The 19,347-nt window shown below is 27.5% G+C and overlaps 6 protein-coding genes across 11 annotated transcripts; 2 read left to right on the top strand and 4 right to left on the bottom strand.

The window, feature by feature from the left end:
- The first annotated feature begins 1,456 nt into the window (after positions 1–1,456).
- Positions 1,457–4,544, top strand: LOC122534621 (fatty acid 2-hydroxylase). The gene is made up of 6 exons (XM_043665443.1): positions 1,457–2,116; positions 2,969–3,194; positions 3,409–3,569; positions 3,690–3,822; positions 3,897–4,016; positions 4,081–4,544. The coding sequence occupies exons 1-6, from the start codon at positions 1,823–1,825 to the stop codon at positions 4,164–4,166; spliced, it is 1,020 nt and encodes a 339-aa protein (XP_043521378.1). The 5' UTR covers positions 1,457–1,822; the 3' UTR covers positions 4,167–4,544.
- LOC122534623 (NF-kappa-B inhibitor-interacting Ras-like protein) lies at positions 4,540–5,432 on the bottom strand. Its single transcript, XM_043665449.1, has 2 exons — positions 5,198–5,432; positions 4,540–5,046 (listed from the first exon to the last, which is right to left on the bottom strand). The coding sequence occupies exons 1-2, from the start codon at positions 5,294–5,296 to the stop codon at positions 4,540–4,542; spliced, it is 606 nt and encodes a 201-aa protein (XP_043521384.1). The 5' UTR covers positions 5,297–5,432.
- A 456-nt stretch (positions 5,433–5,888) lies between these two features.
- Positions 5,889–7,236, bottom strand: LOC122534624 (CCAAT/enhancer-binding protein gamma). Of its 3 annotated transcripts, none has more exons than XR_006307943.1 (5): positions 7,095–7,236; positions 6,706–6,813; positions 6,478–6,634; positions 6,196–6,371; positions 5,889–6,109 (listed from the first exon to the last, which is right to left on the bottom strand). XR_006307943.1 is itself a non-coding variant. In XM_043665450.1 (4 exons), the coding sequence occupies exons 2-4, from the start codon at positions 6,811–6,813 to the stop codon at positions 6,268–6,270; spliced, it is 369 nt and encodes a 122-aa protein (XP_043521385.1). In that variant the 5' UTR covers positions 7,095–7,236; the 3' UTR covers positions 5,889–6,267. The 3 variants fall into 3 exon arrangements, 1 of the variants encoding a protein (XP_043521385.1); XR_006307942.1 differs by having other exon boundaries at positions 6,200–6,371; XM_043665450.1 differs by having other exon boundaries at positions 5,889–6,371.
- A 196-nt stretch (positions 7,237–7,432) lies between these two features.
- Positions 7,433–10,420, bottom strand: LOC122534615 (RNA polymerase II-associated factor 1 homolog). Of its 2 annotated transcripts, none has more exons than XM_043665435.1 (8): positions 10,188–10,420; positions 10,017–10,109; positions 9,617–9,941; positions 9,392–9,535; positions 9,218–9,321; positions 8,933–9,149; positions 8,618–8,861; positions 7,433–7,969 (listed from the first exon to the last, which is right to left on the bottom strand). In XM_043665435.1, the coding sequence occupies exons 1-8, from the start codon at positions 10,259–10,261 to the stop codon at positions 7,455–7,457; spliced, it is 1,716 nt and encodes a 571-aa protein (XP_043521370.1). In that variant the 5' UTR covers positions 10,262–10,420; the 3' UTR covers positions 7,433–7,454. The 2 variants fall into 2 exon arrangements, with proteins under 2 accessions (XP_043521370.1, XP_043521369.1); XM_043665434.1 differs by having other exon boundaries at positions 7,433–7,972; positions 10,188–10,417.
- A 252-nt stretch (positions 10,421–10,672) lies between these two features.
- On the top strand, positions 10,673–13,691 carry LOC122534616 (probable protein S-acyltransferase 23). Of its 2 annotated transcripts, none has more exons than XM_043665437.1 (9): positions 10,673–10,998; positions 11,240–11,493; positions 11,562–11,676; positions 11,746–11,871; positions 11,946–12,391; positions 12,463–12,712; positions 12,781–12,953; positions 13,154–13,200; positions 13,281–13,531. In XM_043665437.1, the coding sequence occupies exons 2-9, from the start codon at positions 11,312–11,314 to the stop codon at positions 13,322–13,324; spliced, it is 1,383 nt and encodes a 460-aa protein (XP_043521372.1). In that variant the 5' UTR covers positions 10,673–10,998; positions 11,240–11,311; the 3' UTR covers positions 13,325–13,531. The 2 variants fall into 2 exon arrangements, with proteins under 2 accessions (XP_043521372.1, XP_043521371.1); XM_043665436.1 differs by having other exon boundaries at positions 10,675–10,998; positions 13,035–13,200; positions 13,281–13,691.
- A 417-nt stretch (positions 13,692–14,108) lies between these two features.
- LOC122534612 (engulfment and cell motility protein 1) lies at positions 14,109–17,848 on the bottom strand. Of its 2 annotated transcripts, XM_043665429.1 has the most exons (8): positions 17,403–17,848; positions 16,961–17,254; positions 16,464–16,892; positions 15,332–15,748; positions 14,835–15,272; positions 14,565–14,709; positions 14,403–14,489; positions 14,109–14,332 (listed from the first exon to the last, which is right to left on the bottom strand). In XM_043665429.1, exons 1-8 carry the CDS (start codon positions 17,532–17,534, stop codon positions 14,169–14,171), a joined length of 2,106 nt encoding a protein of 701 aa, XP_043521364.1. In that variant the 5' UTR covers positions 17,535–17,848; the 3' UTR covers positions 14,109–14,168. The 2 variants fall into 2 exon arrangements, with proteins under 2 accessions (XP_043521364.1, XP_043521363.1); XM_043665428.1 differs by having other exon boundaries at positions 14,403–14,709; positions 17,403–17,845.
- Between the last annotated feature and the right edge of the window lie 1,499 nt (positions 17,849–19,347).

Here is a 19,347-nt window from a genome sequence, read left to right as displayed (position 1 = left end):
TACAATCAGTTCAAACACGGTTTGAAGGTTAAAATTGTTGGAAGTTTTAGTAAGTCTTGGGTCTTGAAAGCGTTTAATATTTTGATTATCTTCAGTATCTTAAAAATTTTATTTAAAGAATTATGATAAAATTTTAAGAATTACGATAAGATTTTAAGAATTAATAAAAGTTAATCGACACATAATACGCTGCAAAATGAACTTGAAAAATTGCTGATATCATATTTCCGTTTTGTTACAATAATGAATACATCTGTTTTGTGCACGCACAATATTTAAAAATCACTTTTAAAAAAACAAAAGTATTAGTGTTTATTATATCAGTATAAACGCGCATAGAATACTCTATTCCGTTCTGTGCAGTTTCATCTGTTTCGTCTGTGTGAATGTTCAAAAATACTTTTTTTCTTACTATTTTAATTCGGATCTTAATTTAATTAATTTAAAAATTAATTCCAATTATTCTAAAAATTATTCCATAAATCAATCTTTGTTAAAAACAACCATTTATGTGGTTTTTTTTTTAAAGGAAAATTCCAGCTAAAGCACTGAAGAAAGTTATTTTCAATTTGTTCATGAATATGTAGTACGCAATACACAGTACAAATTCCACGAACCACTGTTGGATTTGATAGCATGATTTACACTACCTTACAAGCTGATATAAAATTATATCACAAAATATAAATATTAAAGTATTATGGATTTTTTTCATTTTTAAATTTGAACCGAAGTAGAGATTAGTTTTATCTATTATTATATATTATATATTATAATAAATATTCTACTTTTATCTATTATTATATATTATATATTATATATTATAATAAATATTTTATATATATTCATGTATTATATGCATTGTGCGCATTTTCATACTTTAGAATTTCCCACAGATATATGAAAATCTGCACCTTACTTATCATACTAATCGAATATACTTATCAAATCAAAATTCTCAGAACCAAAATGATTAAGACTTTCGATTTTGTCCAATTATAAGCGTACAATTATAAACATATATATATATGGAGAGAATTTACTGGATGATATTTTTTACGGATATTTCGAGAACTATTTCTTTGAAAAATGACATTTTCGACTTTAGCAATCTAAAATATCCTCAAAATGATATCTAATCTGAATTAAAAATTTGCTTCTCGAATACTATAGTACAGCCAACAAAAAAAAAAAACATTTAAAAATGTAAATTAACATTTACGCTGACATAAAAGTATTCGCGCCTATTGTATGTTCTGGTATCAAGCTTTATATCTATTACATATATGTATATAATGACATCCTTTATCAATATCGCTCAATGTCATCGCTACGGTGTGACAAATATAACTACCAGAAGAAAAGGAACGTAATGAAAGAAAAATAACGAACAAAAAGTATACAAATATAAAACACTGATTTACATTAAGCAATGCAACGTTACATACATCGAAATGATAACTTTTAGCGATTTCAAATATTATCTCAAAGAGGATAAGAAATACAGCAAGAGTTGGGAGTAAAATAAAAAATTGAAAGGTGACGTCATCGTATAGACAGAAACTTATCAAGGTAGGAAACACATAAAAGATAATGTCGTCTGTCTATTTATACGATAACTGTGTACGCGTAATGTTAGATTTCAAGTGTGCCACGATAAAATAGTTCATCTTTAAAAGTAGATACCTCGCGGATTCTTGCTCATTATTCGTTCATCAGTCCAGTGAGGATTTACAACGCTTGATATACACACAACTTTTTCCAATATTTCTCCAATAATACCGTCCCGAGATTGCGAATAGCAACCGGTTCGATCGATTCAATGGCGAATACCGCGAACTCTGTCTGCGACGTACGCAAGCGTACCGGAGAATCCAAATCTCAGGTACAATCAATTGAGAACAAGCATAATAATCAGTTTGTAGTTAGCTACAAAAATCAATTTTACAACATAAAAGACTTCCTTCGATATCATCCTGGCGGAGCGAAGATATTAAATTTCTTTAAAAACCGAAGCTTGGATAAAGCGTTCGAAGAAAATCCCCACTCGGAAGCGGCGTTTCACCTGTTGCAGGACTTCATATTAAACAATCAAGAAAAATACCAAAAATACGAAGTAAGTACAATCTATTAAAATACTTGTTATTATACGTGTTGAAATTGTTCCAATCATTTCATATACAACTACAGTGATTCCTATTATATTCGGACTAAATATTTATTTTTAAACTGCTATAATTTTGTAAAAAGTATATCGTACAATAATAAACCCAGGCTCATTTTAAAGATTGAAGCCTCTACTTTCAAAATGCATTTATTTTATAATAAAATGAATTCATTTTATCTTATAATAAAATATTTTTACATCATGTAGTAAAGCAGATAAATAAAGATACTTTTCTTCTCAAAAATGCTATAAATTATCATAATATGTAAAAATATTGAAAATTTTTTTTCACTGAATCTATGAATTTGAAGACTAGGCTTAGATGATGAAAAATTTAAAAATCGTAATATTTCCGTCGTTATATTTGCCCGATATTCAAAGTTCAGTAAATTGGCGAAAAAAGATCATAAAGTAAATTTTGAGAAATCTTTGTCAAAGCAAAACTTCGGTCTTCAAATTCATTTTAAATTCATTTCATAAAAAAATTTTCTGGTTTTATATACTAAAAAAAAAAAAGTTTTTATATACTATTTTAAAAGTTTTAAGGTTTTCAGTTTGTCATCTGCTATATAACGTATAAAAACATCTTAGAATAAAGCGAATGCATTTTGAAAATAGAGGCTTCAAGCTTGAATGAACCAAAGTTTATTATTGTACGATTTCTTTTTACAAAATTATAACAGTTTTAACATTTAATGTTCGAATATTTAAGTATTTGAATATTAATGGAAATCATTAAATGGAACGATTTATGAGTATTACGAACTGACGATAGTATTATTTAAACGTTTGTTCAAGCAGAACCTGATCGATTGGAACCAAGCTATACTTGGACAAGTAGGTTCACTAGGCCAGCATTATTCGGAATGGGTCAATTTACCAGTGAATAAGGATATAAAACTTTTTAAATCAAACATTTTAGAAAGTTTAACAATTACACCTTGGTATATGATACCGATAATATGGATTCCAGTATGTCTTTATTTTCTTTATTGCGGATGGACACATATCAGCACCGATAATATCGGTAATTATATTTTTGACATTTTCACATGTTCTCCTTCTTTTTTCTTCTCTTTTCTTTTATTATTGCATAATATTGTATTATATGTATATACAAAATTATGTATATTGAATATTTTCGATACCGATTTACCAGTGATTTTTCTAAAATACATTATTATTATTTAATTAAAGAAATTATAATTTAGTTAAAGAAATTTAGTTTGTTTTATTTTCAGAAAGCACCGTGTTTGAAGTTTTAATTTCATATATATTCGGTATATTGTTATGGACTCTATTAGAATATGTACTTCATCGTGAAATCTTTCACTATAAACCACCCATTAACTCGAGACTACTTATTACTTTGCACTTTTTACTTCACGGTATTCATCACAAGGTAAAAAATTAATTATCAGTTAATAAATTCGTTTGGTTAAAAAAAGAAAATACAAAAAGAGCAAAATCAATATATGAAAATTATTTCAAATCGCATAAAGAATACATTTTTGTTTTACAGGCACCATTTGATAATAGAAGATTAGTATTTCCTATTTTACCAGCTGCATTGACAGCAAAAGTGTTATTGATGATCTATAGTATGGTGTTTCCTCAAACGACTCTTTATTTTATTGTAGCTGGTACATTAACAGGTACTGATATTAAAATACATTCAATAATTCTGAATGTTAAAAACATATTAAATATAGAAAAAATTGTTTAATAGGCTATATTTTTTACGATTTGACACATTATTATTTACATCATGGTGCGCCAAAGGTTGGGACATATATGTACTTAATGAAAAGAAATCATAACTATCATCATTTTTTACATCATGATTTAGGTAATTTTCTTTTTGTTCTGCAAAAATTAAGCAATTATATGATAAATAAATCTTTACTCTTCAGGTTTCGGTATCAGTAGTAAATTATGGGATTATATGTTCAGAACGAATATTTGTTTACGAAAATTGGTCAAACCAATTGAATGGTAAATTAATTCACTAAATAAGACTTATATATATATACACATATGTATACATATGTATGACAAGCAAACAGTACAAAAAAAGTCAATTACAATTTACGATCGATCGTTCGATAATATGTATATTTTAAGTACAAAGAACAAAATGCAGAAAATACATATACACAGAATCGAGCAAAATTTTTAATAAGATAAATTATTGCATATTGCTATAAGCACTTGAGCAAAATAATACTTTAAGTACATCATTCTTGGAATATACGCTTATTTTATATAAAGATAATTTAAATACGCTAAATAAATAAATCAATGCCAGTGGTTAAAAAATACCATTAGCATTGGTAATATAAACGAATGTGATTAATTATAAATAAATGTGATTAAAGTCCTTCAACCTTGATATTTTTTCTACCCATACTTAACTGCGGGAATGTACTCTTATTGGTAGGAGGATTTAATCTAGACGATAAATTAACAAATGCTTCAAACAAACTTGTCCTATCCATAACATTTACTTCATAATGTTTCACTTTCTCTCTAGTACACCAATTTGCAGCTCTACTTGCTATATTCTCCAAACTATGAGATTCTTCTTCAGTTTTAGTTCGATTCCCAACAACAATCACAATTATTTCTTTCTTATCTTTATTCCTGTCAATGTCTTTTTTTAATGGAAATAATACATCTAAGGATTCAGGTTTTGCAGTATCATAAACTAAAATGTATCCATCAGCGAAACCGAGATAATGTCGCGGCAACTGCTGATTATTCACATTATTCTGAAGAGATTCTAGCCCTGCAGTGTCATAAAATCGTACTTTTTCCTTTGTACCGCGATCCGTTTCTATATTTGCAACATAAATATCCTCGATTGTAGGGTGAATTTCCTATTAAATTATAAAATGTAATTTATCAGAGAACCAATATAATATTGTTGTAATTAAAATGTGAATTTAAAATTGAAAATTAATATGTAATGTTGAAAATGTCGAAAAATATTGCTACTGATTTTTGTTTAAACATAACCTAAATTCTTACTGTTTTGACATTGACATTTCCGTATATGAGTTGTTCCAACAGCGCAGTTTTTCCAACACCTTTCATTCCACAAACAACTACTTTTGTTGTTTTCCCCATATTCACTCGTTTGTTTAAATTATATTATAATATACTTTTGACATTAAAACTCATGCCATGGTTAATAAAATAATTCAAGTCACTGAAGTGAACATTGGATCTAGTAACTAGTAATGATAAGTGTTTTCTAGGGAAAATATATATTCAAAAAAAAGAAAATATATATTCAAAAAAAAATGCATCTTTCCCATAAAATTTAAACTTATTTATAAAATGAAATGCTTAATGATTTACGGATATTTTATTTTATTTTATTTAAAAATATATTTAACAATTTTATATATTTTAAAAATATATTTATATTTTAAATATATTTTAAAATAAATTCTTGTCATACTACAATTTATAAAACATTCTCTGTTATATTTCAATTACATAAAATATTTTAAGGGTAAATATTGGAAATTTAATTATAATGGAATGCTTAAAATAATGCCATCGTAAACCATTATAATTTGTGGTATTTCATTTTTCTATTATGAAAAATAAAAATTTACGACAAACACGTAAAATCTGTTATTAAAATATTTTCTTTGTTATTTTCCTATCCCGTTTATAAATACAATATATTTGTTTTACATGCTTTATCATCATATCTTTTTTATAAATATATGTTGCTTTACATGCTTTGTTATCCACTTATCTCGTTCATAAATACAGTTTCTTCACATAACATTGTCATTTTCTCCAATAAAAACAATTTCTATCTCTACAAGCATTGTTAACTTTTTAGTCTTTAACTTCTGTATCTTCTCTTATTTAGTATTTGAGATTCCAATGATAATAAATTTTACATGCAAAGAGCTGCATACACTAAAATACCATGCATCTCAAATTCATTAAATTCATAAATAAACAGACATCTTTCCAAGAAGTCTGATATTGTAGTAGAAATAGACGAACCAAAGTGCATCTTCATCTCAGATCTGATCAATACCACGTTACTTCTTTCACGTGGAATTCAGTGCAATTTATGATTTAGGTGTGTCTTTCATCTGTTCCACAGATTTTGTGTCTTCAGCCAGAAGAGCATTTAAGTCTACATCTTGAAAATTTACAGAATGTTGACTGGAACCTAAGATTAAAATTGTAGTTTATGTATTAAAGACTATTATAATTAAGAAATATAAAGAATATAAAGAATATTATAATTAAATGATTATAATGTAACATCTGCACACCTGCATGTGCGAGAAAGAGATCTTTCAAAAATCCTAATTCTTTTGTAAGCATCTTAATTTTTTCCTCAAGTAATTCATTCTCTGTTTTTAGCTGATTTACACGTTCTAACGTTTGTTGTGTACGTAACTTACTTTTCACTCTAGAGCGTTTTACAGCCTAAAAAAATATTACAATACTAAATAAATATATATTTACATGCATTCAATAAACAAATTGTTTTTATTTACTTGATTATTTCTGTCCCTACGTCTTCGGTAATCTTCATCATCTTCTTCTTCAGAAATCTGCCTTTTCTTTTTATTTCCAGATGTATTTTCTTTATTTTTGGGTGCCATCTATAATTAATTTTAAAAAATATATTTGATTTCAGATATTTACAAGAATATTATGTTTAAATAAGATATATTTTTGTTAAATTTGTAAACAAAATATGTCAAACCATCATTATTGTTCAATCAAGTTTTGTTAAACATTTATATAAGCCTAAATACTGTATATAACATGTATATGTATACGAATGCGTCATGTAAGTCAACGTCAATGTTTTTGGAATATATAATCAATTTTAAATAGAATATAAACTGTAATACATTCTCACATATCAAATTTTACTTACTTTTTACGTTCCATACAAATCTCTAAATTATGGATATCATATCGCTATAAAAGTTTTATAATTGACGTTTTTGTTGCTAATAATTTACCATGTGTGTCACGGATAAAACACAGTTTGGATACGTCATATTGATGATGCAATATTACTCTTAAAAGAGACTAGCAGGTGATTTTCAAGGAAATATAAACTGCCCTCTATTGACACGTTTGTATACTACAACAATTTTAAAACAATGCAACCTTCTTTATCGATTATCTTTTATTATTAAAAATTTTGTATGAATGTATGATTATATAGTATTTTACATATGACAATCAATATGTACATATAATGATTGAATATTTTCAAATTTCTTATCATTCATTCACTTTCAGAACCACTTTCACCACTACCAGTACCAGATTCACTACCACTGCCGCTGACTGATCTTGATCGTGAGAGGGGGGATCTAGACTTCGATCTAGATTTCGAACTTGATGGGGATTCAGATCGAGATTTAGTTGGAGATCCAGATCGAGATTTGGCTGGAGACCCAGATCGAGATTTGGCTGGAGATCTAGATCGAGATTTGGCTGGGGATCCAGAACGAGATCTTGAAGCTGACTTTGATCGGGACCTTGATTTTGAAGAATTTCTGGACTGAGGGGTACCAGATCTTGATCTTGATTTGCTACGAGATCTAGAAGGAGAACGGGATTCAGAACGTGACCGAGAAGCAGATCTAGACTTTGATGGTGACGCTGAACGAGATTTTGATCTAGAACCAGATTTCGAACGAGAACGGGATTTTCTGCTGGATGCTCGGGATGATGCTCTTGATGATGCTCGAGAAGATCCTCTTGATGATACTCTAGATTCAGCCTCATTTTCGGATCCTTCTAAAATAACAAATATATTATATAATTTTTTAAAAAGTATATATATAAAGGGCGTCCCACGATTCATAAACAATAAGTGATTCTACTCTACATTCCATTCTTCAAAAATGAGTCGAAAAAAAAGAATAAAATTTTTTTGTCTCAAGTTTTATTTTTGAGAAAATTGACTTTGAATATTTTTTAAATATACTGGAATTAAATTAATTTTTAGACTGGGCAGAAATAAATAATCATTTAGCAGAGGATTATCCTATGTGAGAAAATAAATGAAAGTATAAAACAATTTTTTTATTTGTTTGTTTTCGTTTGTTTTGTTTTTTGTAAAAATTTATCAAATAAACACTAAGGCAATTTTTAACAAAACGGTCTATTTTCACAGTCTATTTTCTTGAAAACGAAAACGTAAATTCTTAAACAAAAAAATTTTATTCTATATCTTTTTTTTGTTTTTACGTATAAAATATGTTCGTATCGATATACTTGACAAATTTTCAAATTTGATTTTCTCAAAACCGAGGATTTTAATGAAAACATTTTATTCTTTCTTCTTGATTCATTTTTATATAGACTTGCTTTCAATAGCGGAATACTGTATATAATATACTATATTGTATAATTAATAGAATTTTATGTAATCTTACTAACCTCTATCTTCTGTTTTTTCAGCTTCTTGCTGAGGTTCTTCTTCTTCTTCCTCCTCCTCCTCTTCTTCATCTTCATCTTCCTCTCCTGGTGGTTCCAATTGTTTCTCTCTGTACCTCTGCATTTTAAATTCATTAGCATTAAGTGGTCGATGTCTTACTATCAACCTTGTATTATTTGGTTGTTGTCCAACTTTTTGACGACGTTTACTAAGTCGTACTCTCGTTTCCAGTTCATTATAATATACCTGTAATATATGTAATAATAAAATACACATAAATTTTACATAATTATATATTATTTTAAAGTAAAACATACTCCATCTTGTCTTATAACAAGAAAATAATTTTCTTCGTATCCTTTTGAAGCTTTACTTTTAACATTCCAATTATATTCTCTAGCCATTTTATACTCATATTCATCATCATCAGCATAGTCAATACCAGCTGTGAAGTCTCTTCGACGTTTTTCTAATGTTTCTTCCAAAGGTAAAAAGTATGCTACAAATTGTTCACCACTTTCATCCATCACACCCCTAGAATAATATCTCTGTTATAATATTTGATAAGCTGTAAAGTAGATAATAACAAAATATAAATTCACCGAATCATAGCTTGTGACATTTCTTCAATTTGAGCTGGCACAGAACGTCCAGCTGGAGCTGGATCTGAATCAAATATGACTTGTGCACAAGGATATTTCCAAAGCTGAAAAAGATCAATTAAGGAATAACAAAATAATTAAAACATTTATATTGCATAAAAATATTTAAAATACCTTGAAATCTGGAAATACTGGCAAAATTTCCACAGGTAATACATTTGGTTTGCTGTAATGTCTTTCAATGGGCTTTTTATTGTCTTCAAATGTCTTTTCTATTGCTTTTATTTGGCTTTCACGATCCATATATAAAGTTTCTTCCTGTAAATATAAATGCAATAAAGTTTCATGCACGTAATAAAAATTCTAATATAAATTAAATATATAAATATTAAGACTTACTTTGAAATTTTTCTTAATGCTATAACCAACTTTAGCTTCCACTTTATCCACAGTTTGTGGTTGAAATCTAGTTTGTTCTGTGGAAATGTATTCGGTACGTCTAAGCCAAGACACACTTCTGGCATGATGTCTAGATCTTTTAGAATCTTGTGGAGTAAGAACATCTTCTTCCAGAAGTTTTTCATCAGCAGGATCTAACTGAGCATTTACATCTCCTGCATATGTATCTTTATTTATAAGGTCAATTTCTACACCTAAATCATGTTCTGTTAGTACTTCATATTTATAATTACGTTCCAGAGAAGTTGGATTATATTGAATAAATCTATGAATGTTAAGTATATATTATTTAATTATGTATTATACGCTAACTTGTTAATATTTAAACATATGGTCTTACCGAGTAGATTCAAATGGATATGTAATAAATTTGGGATCAAATGGTATATCAGGCAATGTATTGCAATATTTAACTCTACATATTAATTCAGACCTAAAACGGAAACATTAAAAAAGTGTTTATATCAATATCATGTTTATGAAAACTGCAGGTTATAATTCAATCTTTTACCTTTTTTCTGCTGGTCTAACTGTACGTTTATCTCGTTCAGCTGTGTTACCATTAGTTTGTATTGTAGGAGCCATGTTACATTAGTAAACGATATCTAATAATGTTTTAGTCATTACAAAATTATTTAAAACAAATTGATTATAAGGTACATACTACACTTTGTGTACTACAGACAATTTATTTAACGCCATCTAGTTATGCCTCATGATACATATTCAAATTCTAAAAGCATTGCCTTTTTTAATTTTAGAAACGTTAAAAAAGCAAAACATTTAAATATATTTACTTAATATCTAACAATCGTCAAATAATAAAAATATATATTTTATTTATTGTAAATCATCAAATTATCGTTACTTATATTATCGTATTAAATTCATTAAATTTTTGAAATGTATTTTGATAGTATTACAAAAATGTAATAAAATACACATACTTATATTGAAATCATGAAAAGAAGAATAATGAGTGAATTTTGCGGCTTTGTTAATTTTACTACGCAAGCGTACAATAATAACCAAAGTATTGATTTAAATGCGCAATATCATATAACGATAGTCCTATTTGAAAATGCGGACACTGCTGTGTGCAGAAACTTGATATACTACTGATACGAAGAACGTATTGTTCTAATTTATCACGGTGAAAGAAAAGGTGTATAAGAAACAAAAGATTAGAAAATATGGTTGGACCAAATATTTCCTTGTGACTAACCGTTCCGGAAGGTGGAACATCCTCTGTACAGGGCGCATCCTTTAGGACACCTTCCGAACACGAGCGTGTAAATTCGGAACTCGCAACGCTTTGCAAAGTAAGCTGGTTATGAAATAAAAGTTTTTGTCATAATGGAAGAAAAATGATAGTGGATAAAAAATAATTTGGAATTAATAATTTAAAGAAAACAAACAGTTTTTAAGTTACGAAGTTTTAAATTGAAATTTTTTGAATCTCGAATTTTAAATAATTTGACAATTTAAAAGTTTTTTGAAACTTAAGTTATAAATTAACACATTTAAATTTTAATTTATACTTGAAATTACTGTCAATTTTAGGTATATCCTGTGAGCCCTGTTACAGGGCCCGGAGCAGCGAGGTCCGTATGGGAATTAAGTCCCGATCCCGACATGGTCGGGCATCTACCGAATACTCCAATTTCTAGCACTACTCATCAAAATCATGAACCATCTAAAGGCACTGAATTACAACCAAGAAACGGTCCTGATGACAATATTTATGCCGATGAAACTGCTCCAGGTCAAACACCATCTGATGAAACAAAACGAATATTTGAACTCCTTAGAGCCGGGTATAAATATAATTTTATTTATGTGAATAAATTCAAAGATAATTAAAATAATTAAAATATCATTTTAGTGAAATTGGAGCAGTTGATGAGTTGGTAGAAAAGAATGGTCTAAATGTATTGAGTGCAAGAGATGAATGGGGATATACTCCAGCCCATTGGGCTGCATTAGATGGAAACATTGAAGTTAGTTTTTGCTAATTAATTTCATTTGAGATTTTCTTCTTTAAATAAAATGTCTATTATATGTTATAGGTAATGCGATACTTAATAGAACGAAATGGACCAGTTGATCTTTCTTGTCTTGGAACACAGGGTCCAAGACCAATACATTGGGCATGTCGAAAAGGTCATAGTGCAATAGTTCAATTATTATTAAAGGTATTCAAATAGATTAAATAATTTATTATTTGTTTATTCATAATAAATATTAAATTATTTTTTTTATTTCTTAGGCAGGAGTTGCAGTTAATGCAGCAGATTTTAAAGGCTTAACACCACTCATGACTGCTTGTATGTTTGGAAAATTTGCAACAGCAGCATTTTTGTTAGGATCTGGTGCACTGGGACATTTAACAGATATAAATGGAGATACCGCACTTCACTGGGCTGCATATAAAGGTCATGCAGAATTAATAAGATTACTTATGTATAGTGGAGTAGACTTACAAAAACCAGATTACTTTGGATCCACTCCACTACACTTAGCATGTCTTTCTAGAAATGTTAGTTGTGTTAAAATATTATGTGAAAAAAGTAAGATTGAGTTAGAACCTCGTGACAAGAATGGTAAAACACCATTACAATTGGCAAAAAGTCATAGACATTCAGAAATTGTAAGAATTCTACAAGCTGAACAGAAACGGCGAGCTAGATGGATTCCACCTATTAATGAACTTTGGTTTGTATTTTATCTTTTAATGAAATATTTGTAAAAAATTTTATTAATTACGATATTTATTGTCTTTCAAGGGCATTATTATTTGGTGGAGCTGGAAATAGTAAAGGTCCTATATTATTATTTATGGTATCCGTTCTTTTATGGGGATATCCAATGTATTTATTAAAATGTATTCCATTAACATGGAATCTTTTACGTGGCAGCCATTATTGTTTCATTTATTGGAATATTGTTATGTGGATCTCATGGATTGTAGCAAATAGAAGAGATCCTGGCTATGTACCACAGAATAGTGAAACCTACTATAGAGCAATTAAACAAGTATTTTATAATTTTATAATGCGTTATAAAATATTATATAATTATTTCATAGAATAATTTTCTTTCAGATTCCATATTTTGATAAATGGAAAAAGAGAAATGTTGTATTGTCTCGTTTATGTCATAGCTGTAGATGTTTTAGACCTTTAAGAGCTAAGCATTGCAGAATTTGTAATAGATGTGTTACATATTTTGATCATCACTGCCCATTTATATATAACTGTGTAGGTTTGAGAAACAGGTAAAGTTTAAAACAATTTATATTTAATCGTAGACAATTGTAATTCAATATTTCTTATCTGTAATTATTCAATTATTCCAGAATGTGGTTCTTTCTTTTTGTTATGTGTGTAGCAATAAACTGTTCATTCACTATTTATTTTGCTTGTTATTGTATGGCAATTGAAGGAATCCAATTATTGTATGTATTGGGTGTTCTAGAAGCATTGGTATTCTGTGGACTTGGATGGATTTTGACATGTACCTCAGTAAATATAAAAATTCATTCTGTTTTAACATTGAATATGTAATATTTATATATTTATAAAAAAAATTTTTTTTTATACAGGTTTTGCATGCATGTATGAATTTGACCACAAACGAAATGTTTAATTATAAACGATATTCATATTTACGAGACAAAAAAGGAAGATATTTGAATCCCTTTAGTAGAGGTCCTGTTCTTAATTTTATAGAATTTTTTCTATGTCCTCCAAATCATCAAGCAAATGATCCACAAAATTATCAGATACTTTCAGAAGATATCATGTAAATAACGATAAATTGCAATTACTATTTTTTGGTAATACTGCACCACTAAGAAAGTAAAAATGTTATTAATTAAGCAATTAATATTATGTCAACTGTAACATATGTACCTGCACACAATCTTAATGACTATTGCTTTTAATACTATAGCTTTTTACTTATGGTATTGAATAAGAAATATGATTCAATTAATAAATAATTTATTAATTTATATTTATGGATTTATTATACCTTCAATATTACATTTTTTCCAAAACATCTATTAAACATGATTTTAAACAAATTTACGATAATTTAATTAAAAATTTATTGGAGAAATCATACATAATATTAGATCTCCGAGTCTTCTAAGAATCATTAGATAAAAAACATCTTATATTATCATGTAAATATAATTCATCTATACAAATGATTTTGAGAATATTTTGTGTAATTAGTATACGTAAAATATATCTTTGGTAAAATATACTGCGTTATAATTAAAATATCAGTTTTAATTTATATAATTAAAAATTTGTATATATATAATTTAAAAATACTAATAAAAAAATGCTAAAAATTAATTGTTTGTATAAAAATTTTAGCTTAGAATAATACTTAATTTTTTTTTATAAAATCTAAGCATTACTTAATTAATATATCTTATATTAAATTGTTATAACAATTATCGAATATATGTAAGACGAAATTATTTTAATTCGTAACAAAAATCATAATTTGGTGGAGGATCGGGTATAGCAGGCGGATCTTGAGGAATATCAATTCCTTCTGTATCTAAAAGTCTCAATTTAATATCCATGGATAATAATGTCTCCAAGTCATTTTCCGCTTCTTTACTAGTCATTCTATTACCTGTAAATAAAACATAGTTTTTGGATTTGAAAAGATATTAATTAAAGATATGAACAACATTACAACATACCAAGTAAGGCGTTAATACCATCTGTCCAATAATCAAACACTTGTTCATCGGGAGCAACGAAATCTAGACTTGAAACTTCTACAGAATCTAAAATTAAAGAAAATGCTAACTGATGGGTAGTTTTTCGTCGTTGCAAATCCTTCATATGAGGACAATCTCTACCAATCAGTAAAGCACGAATTTCAACAACAGCTAGTTTTGTAGGAAGTTCATCTATTGTTGGTACTGATTTTTCATCACAGTCACCATAATGGAATACTTTGTGGTTTGGTGAAAGTCGAACATACCAGAACTTATCCTTGATTCTCTATAATGTACAAGTTAAAATATTGTACAAGTATAAAAGTAAAATAACGTATAAGTATGAAGCATAGTTACAAACACGAAGAAATTGTTTCGTTTAATAATACTTTATGAAATAAAGATCAATACCTGGCCTCTAGCACTATATTTCATAAATCTGGTGCCTTCTACTAAAAATCCTAAGCGTTGTTGTTGAATGAGTTCTAAAATTTCAGGTGTGATTTGTTCTCTGAGTTCAACTATCGGCCTTGCATGACTTTCCCATTCTTCTCTACTAGTCCTTTCTTGTTGCCATAAATTAGTAATTGTTGAATATGTTAATTGTTGTAATTTATTTTTGAATTTATCAAATCCTGTAGGTTTACATTGAAGTGCTCGAGTGATCTGCTCTCTTACAACAGAAAACACTTTTACAAAATCTTCAGTAGTGGCTCTCATTTCTTTCCAAGTCTTATTTAAAAGGACTATGCATACACAATAAAATTCTTCAAATGGATGATCATGTGTAAAAAACATAGGATGATATGATTGTCCTTGTTCACTGGGTGCTTCTCCAATACGTAAAACCTAATCATATTATTGAATTAAAATTTAATTTGTTTTAAACATTTATGTTAAATACTTACTTCACAAAGTAATTTGACTAGCTCCACGCTTGTTCTACCAAAAGGACACTCATGTTCATCAGCTCTACAAGAGTTCTCCAAAACAACTTTAGTATAAGCTTCAATATGATTACGTGCAAAATAAACCATACAATCTAAGGCAAGCATGCCAGGTGGAGTTTCAGTAAAATCAAGAGCAGGATTAATATCATATTTGAAACCTAATTTTTTGTAGTCTTTAGCAAAAAGACCTTGTTTTCTAGCAGTAATATCTCCACCTACAGCTCCTTCAGTATCAAAAGCAATTCTTCGAAGTTCTTTAATTTTATCATGTGCATCTTGATCTTGTGGATCCATTTTTGTCATCATACGCTGTTCCCACAAACTTAACATAAGTGTTTGTAATACATATAATTGATGTGCCATTTCTGCACCAACCTATATTAAAATTCATATTTTTAAAATATATGTATACATTAAAATTTATACATACAGAATGCAGCATATAAACTGGAACAGCTAAATATTTCCGTTATTTTTGAAGATATAGATGAATAGTAATATTACGTTAATGATAGTACTAAGGAAGCCATAATATGGGAATAATGATTTTTTGTAAGTCGAAAAATTTTTTATGATATATGTTAGTATATTTTATAAAAAAAAGTATTAATCTATATATATTAGAAAAAAAGTATTAATCTGTATATATATATATATATGTATGTATATAAATAATTTACTATATGAAAGACAAGGGAAGAAAAGAGCAGTATTCTTGTGTTCATATTATTTTTGTTTTTGATGCACAGATTTTATAAAATTAAAGTTAAAATATCATTTAAATTAATATGTTTTCAATATACACATGGTAATACTTTTTTTTATATAAAATAAAAAGTTGAATTGCAAAACTAAATTATTCCATATAAAAGAAAGAGCTAATTTTGAAATCTCTCTATCTACAAAAAAATTATATTATGGCCTCCTGAATATTGAATAACTTTTTAAAGAAATCCATATTTTTAAAAATCTATATCTTTAAAAACAACTAAGATATTTAATTGTTCTAATTTAAATACTCCATGAAATACTCCAAATACTATATATATATATTTTTTTTTTTAATAAAAAAAGAGAACTAATTTCATACCTGACCAGTAGATTGTATGATATTTGTCAAAAATACATTTCTAACTTGCTTAGATTGAAGAGTGGCAGCAACAGCTCTACGTTTAGACAAATCAGCCTTAAGAAATAACGCATTTATTAGAGCTATTGCATTCTGTTGTATTTGTGGACGTGTACTTTGTAAATGCATTACTAAATTAGGAAATGTAACTTCTTTTTCAACTTGTCCATATTTTCCAGAAGAATTTAATACTATATTTTCAAGAATACTAAGTGATGCTTCAATAATATTAGTATCTTGAATTACAGCTTGATTATTCACATAGCTTGCTACTTTATTAATAAAAGGTGTCTCTAATATATCCCAAGAAACAATTCCATGATCCATTAGTTCTACAAATGATTGAAGTGAATACGCAAGTGCATTTCCTTTATATTTTTCACCTTCCACCTGTGTATATCACAGATTGTAATAAAGTATAAAATAATATAAATTAAAAATAAACAGATTTGTGATACCTGTGATATAATTAAGGCTAATCCTTGTTTATTAATGAATTCTAATGCAAATGTCATATCTGTGCTAAGAGTACTTAATTTTTGCAAAGAAACAGTTTTTTCTTCCATAGTCCCATTGTTAAGCTTTGTTAAAATGTCAGAGGCTGTTTTTGAGGGGGAAAATTCTAATCTTAAAATACTACCATTTTTTACTTCATTACGATTCTTTTCTGTGATATAATTTTGATTGTTACTTTCTGAAAATTGTAATGAATATGATTCAGGATCAGAAAGACCCCACCCATTGCACAATTCCTAATAAAAATAATATATGTTATTTTTATTTTATGTAAGTCTTTATCTTAATATTTAATTTTAGATAGTTTTTTTTTTTTGAAGAATATTGATATATACTATTATATACTAAAAAATTTCTTATTATTAATTCCTAATTTTTAAATACCTGAATAATTGCAGTAAGTGGATGTTTTTGATTAAATTCAATGAGTTGTGGTACTTGTTCTGTCATTTGAACAGCGATTTTTACAATATTTGTATCCTTTTGGACCGGCATTTTTATAGTTTGTGTGTACATGAAGTAATCAGATGTAACATTTACCCGACATTTTAATTCTTAACACATTTGATTACTACAGATCACTAGTATTCATTCTATGAATCTAAATTTAATATTTTTAGAGGCTTATCACAATGGCTACAGCTGCGTGATAGACCGATGGCGACTCTTCAGGTTAAGCATTTGCGTCTGCGACTCGCTCTAGGATGGGTAGCCGTCTTTACGGTGCCCACACCTTGATGAAAATTACTCATCTCACCTAAGCGTATTTTTGGAGTTAGAGATCGTTGGCTGTCCTCAGCTCTTTTCCTTCAACTCCTGATATTTTAAGTTCACAATTCATAGTGTTATATATATAAGAAAAAGCGAAAAAATAATTTCTATTTGAAAATGTATTATTTGCTTATATTAATGGGTTTTTTTATATGAATTGAAAAATATAATTTTATAATTGTTTATTTAAATATTTTTTATGAAAATTCTAACTTATTTTTGAAGATTCTTCATAAATATTAAGGGATAGTTCTTCAATCATCCATTATTACATATTCTTTATATTCCATCAGACTTTATTTTAGTCTACTTTCATCAGTATATTGTAACCGTGAAATTGGAACTTAAGGTAAAAAAATTAATTGTCTTTATTTGTATTTTTTTCAATGACTATAATGTTCTTTAATGTAGCATATCTTGTGTTTGGCTTTTAAAATTTCTACCAAAAGCTTGTCTATTATCATTTCGTTTGGATATAATTATTTTGGCAAACAAATTTGACTGTAAAATTCAATGTATTCAGAACTGGTATAGAAAATATCACGATGGTATTTTTTTTTAAAATTCATTTTGGAATTGACAAAAATTATACATAAATAATTAGAAGAATTTGTCATCATTAAAATTTTTCAAAGTATTTTAGAAGTATTTTAATACTAAACTCATAAAAATAAAACTAAAGAACCAAATATTACTTCTGTAACAGATGTTTGAAAAAAATCCATCAATTTTTACATTTCATTTCATGCTTCAATTTTAATAATACATTGATATATTTTATAAAAATGATAGCTAATATTACAAACTATATTATGTTACTAATACTTTCATGACATAAGATGTTTCAGATCTTATACTTCAAATATTTCATTTTCCTCCATTGAAACTGTGCGACTTCGAAGTAAAATGTCCAAGTCCTTAACTCCAATTTTCTCTATCTAATTCAGTCTCTCTCATTCACCGGTGCGAATGTAGCTCTTTTGTAGAAATTCTACTTGAGACATGATCCGAATTTTTAAATTGCTGTAACAATCGAGAAATGATAAACCAAGTCCAGTTTATCTTAAAAAAAGATTACAGATGTTTGATGTATTTTCTGTCATAATATGACGGTCATCGTGATTATTTTATATTAAATTGCAAGGCATCTAATGGTCTTCGTTGCTCTACTATGAATTATTACTATGCTACATTTTTTTAACGATAATGTCAGACATTAGCATATTAATCTGATCATATTTTTATGAAAAATTCATGAATTTTATAAAATTTATACAGATGAAGAGATTTTGTAATTTTTCTTGAAAAAAAAAAATTATTATGTATTATGAAACATTGACAGAAGAGTTTCAATAAAGAATTTAATATTAATTTAAAAATTTGTTAACTTTTACTTACATGCATTATCTGTATTGCATGATTTTATAAAATTTTTTTTCATGTTATTTGTTCAAATTTAAAATTGTAAAAATTCATATACAATGTATTAAGATTAGTCATATAATAATTATATTTAATATGCGAATACAGTTTATAAGATATTATTTACATTGTATTT

The sequence above is a fragment of the Frieseomelitta varia genome, unplaced genomic scaffold (genome assembly GCF_011392965.1).
Source record: "Frieseomelitta varia isolate USP_RPSP 00005682 unplaced genomic scaffold, Fvar_1.2 scaffold_62, whole genome shotgun sequence".
NCBI classification, from domain to species: Eukaryota; Metazoa; Arthropoda; class Insecta; order Hymenoptera; family Apidae; genus Frieseomelitta; species Frieseomelitta varia.
This window is presented reverse-complemented; position numbering and strand designations above follow the sequence as displayed.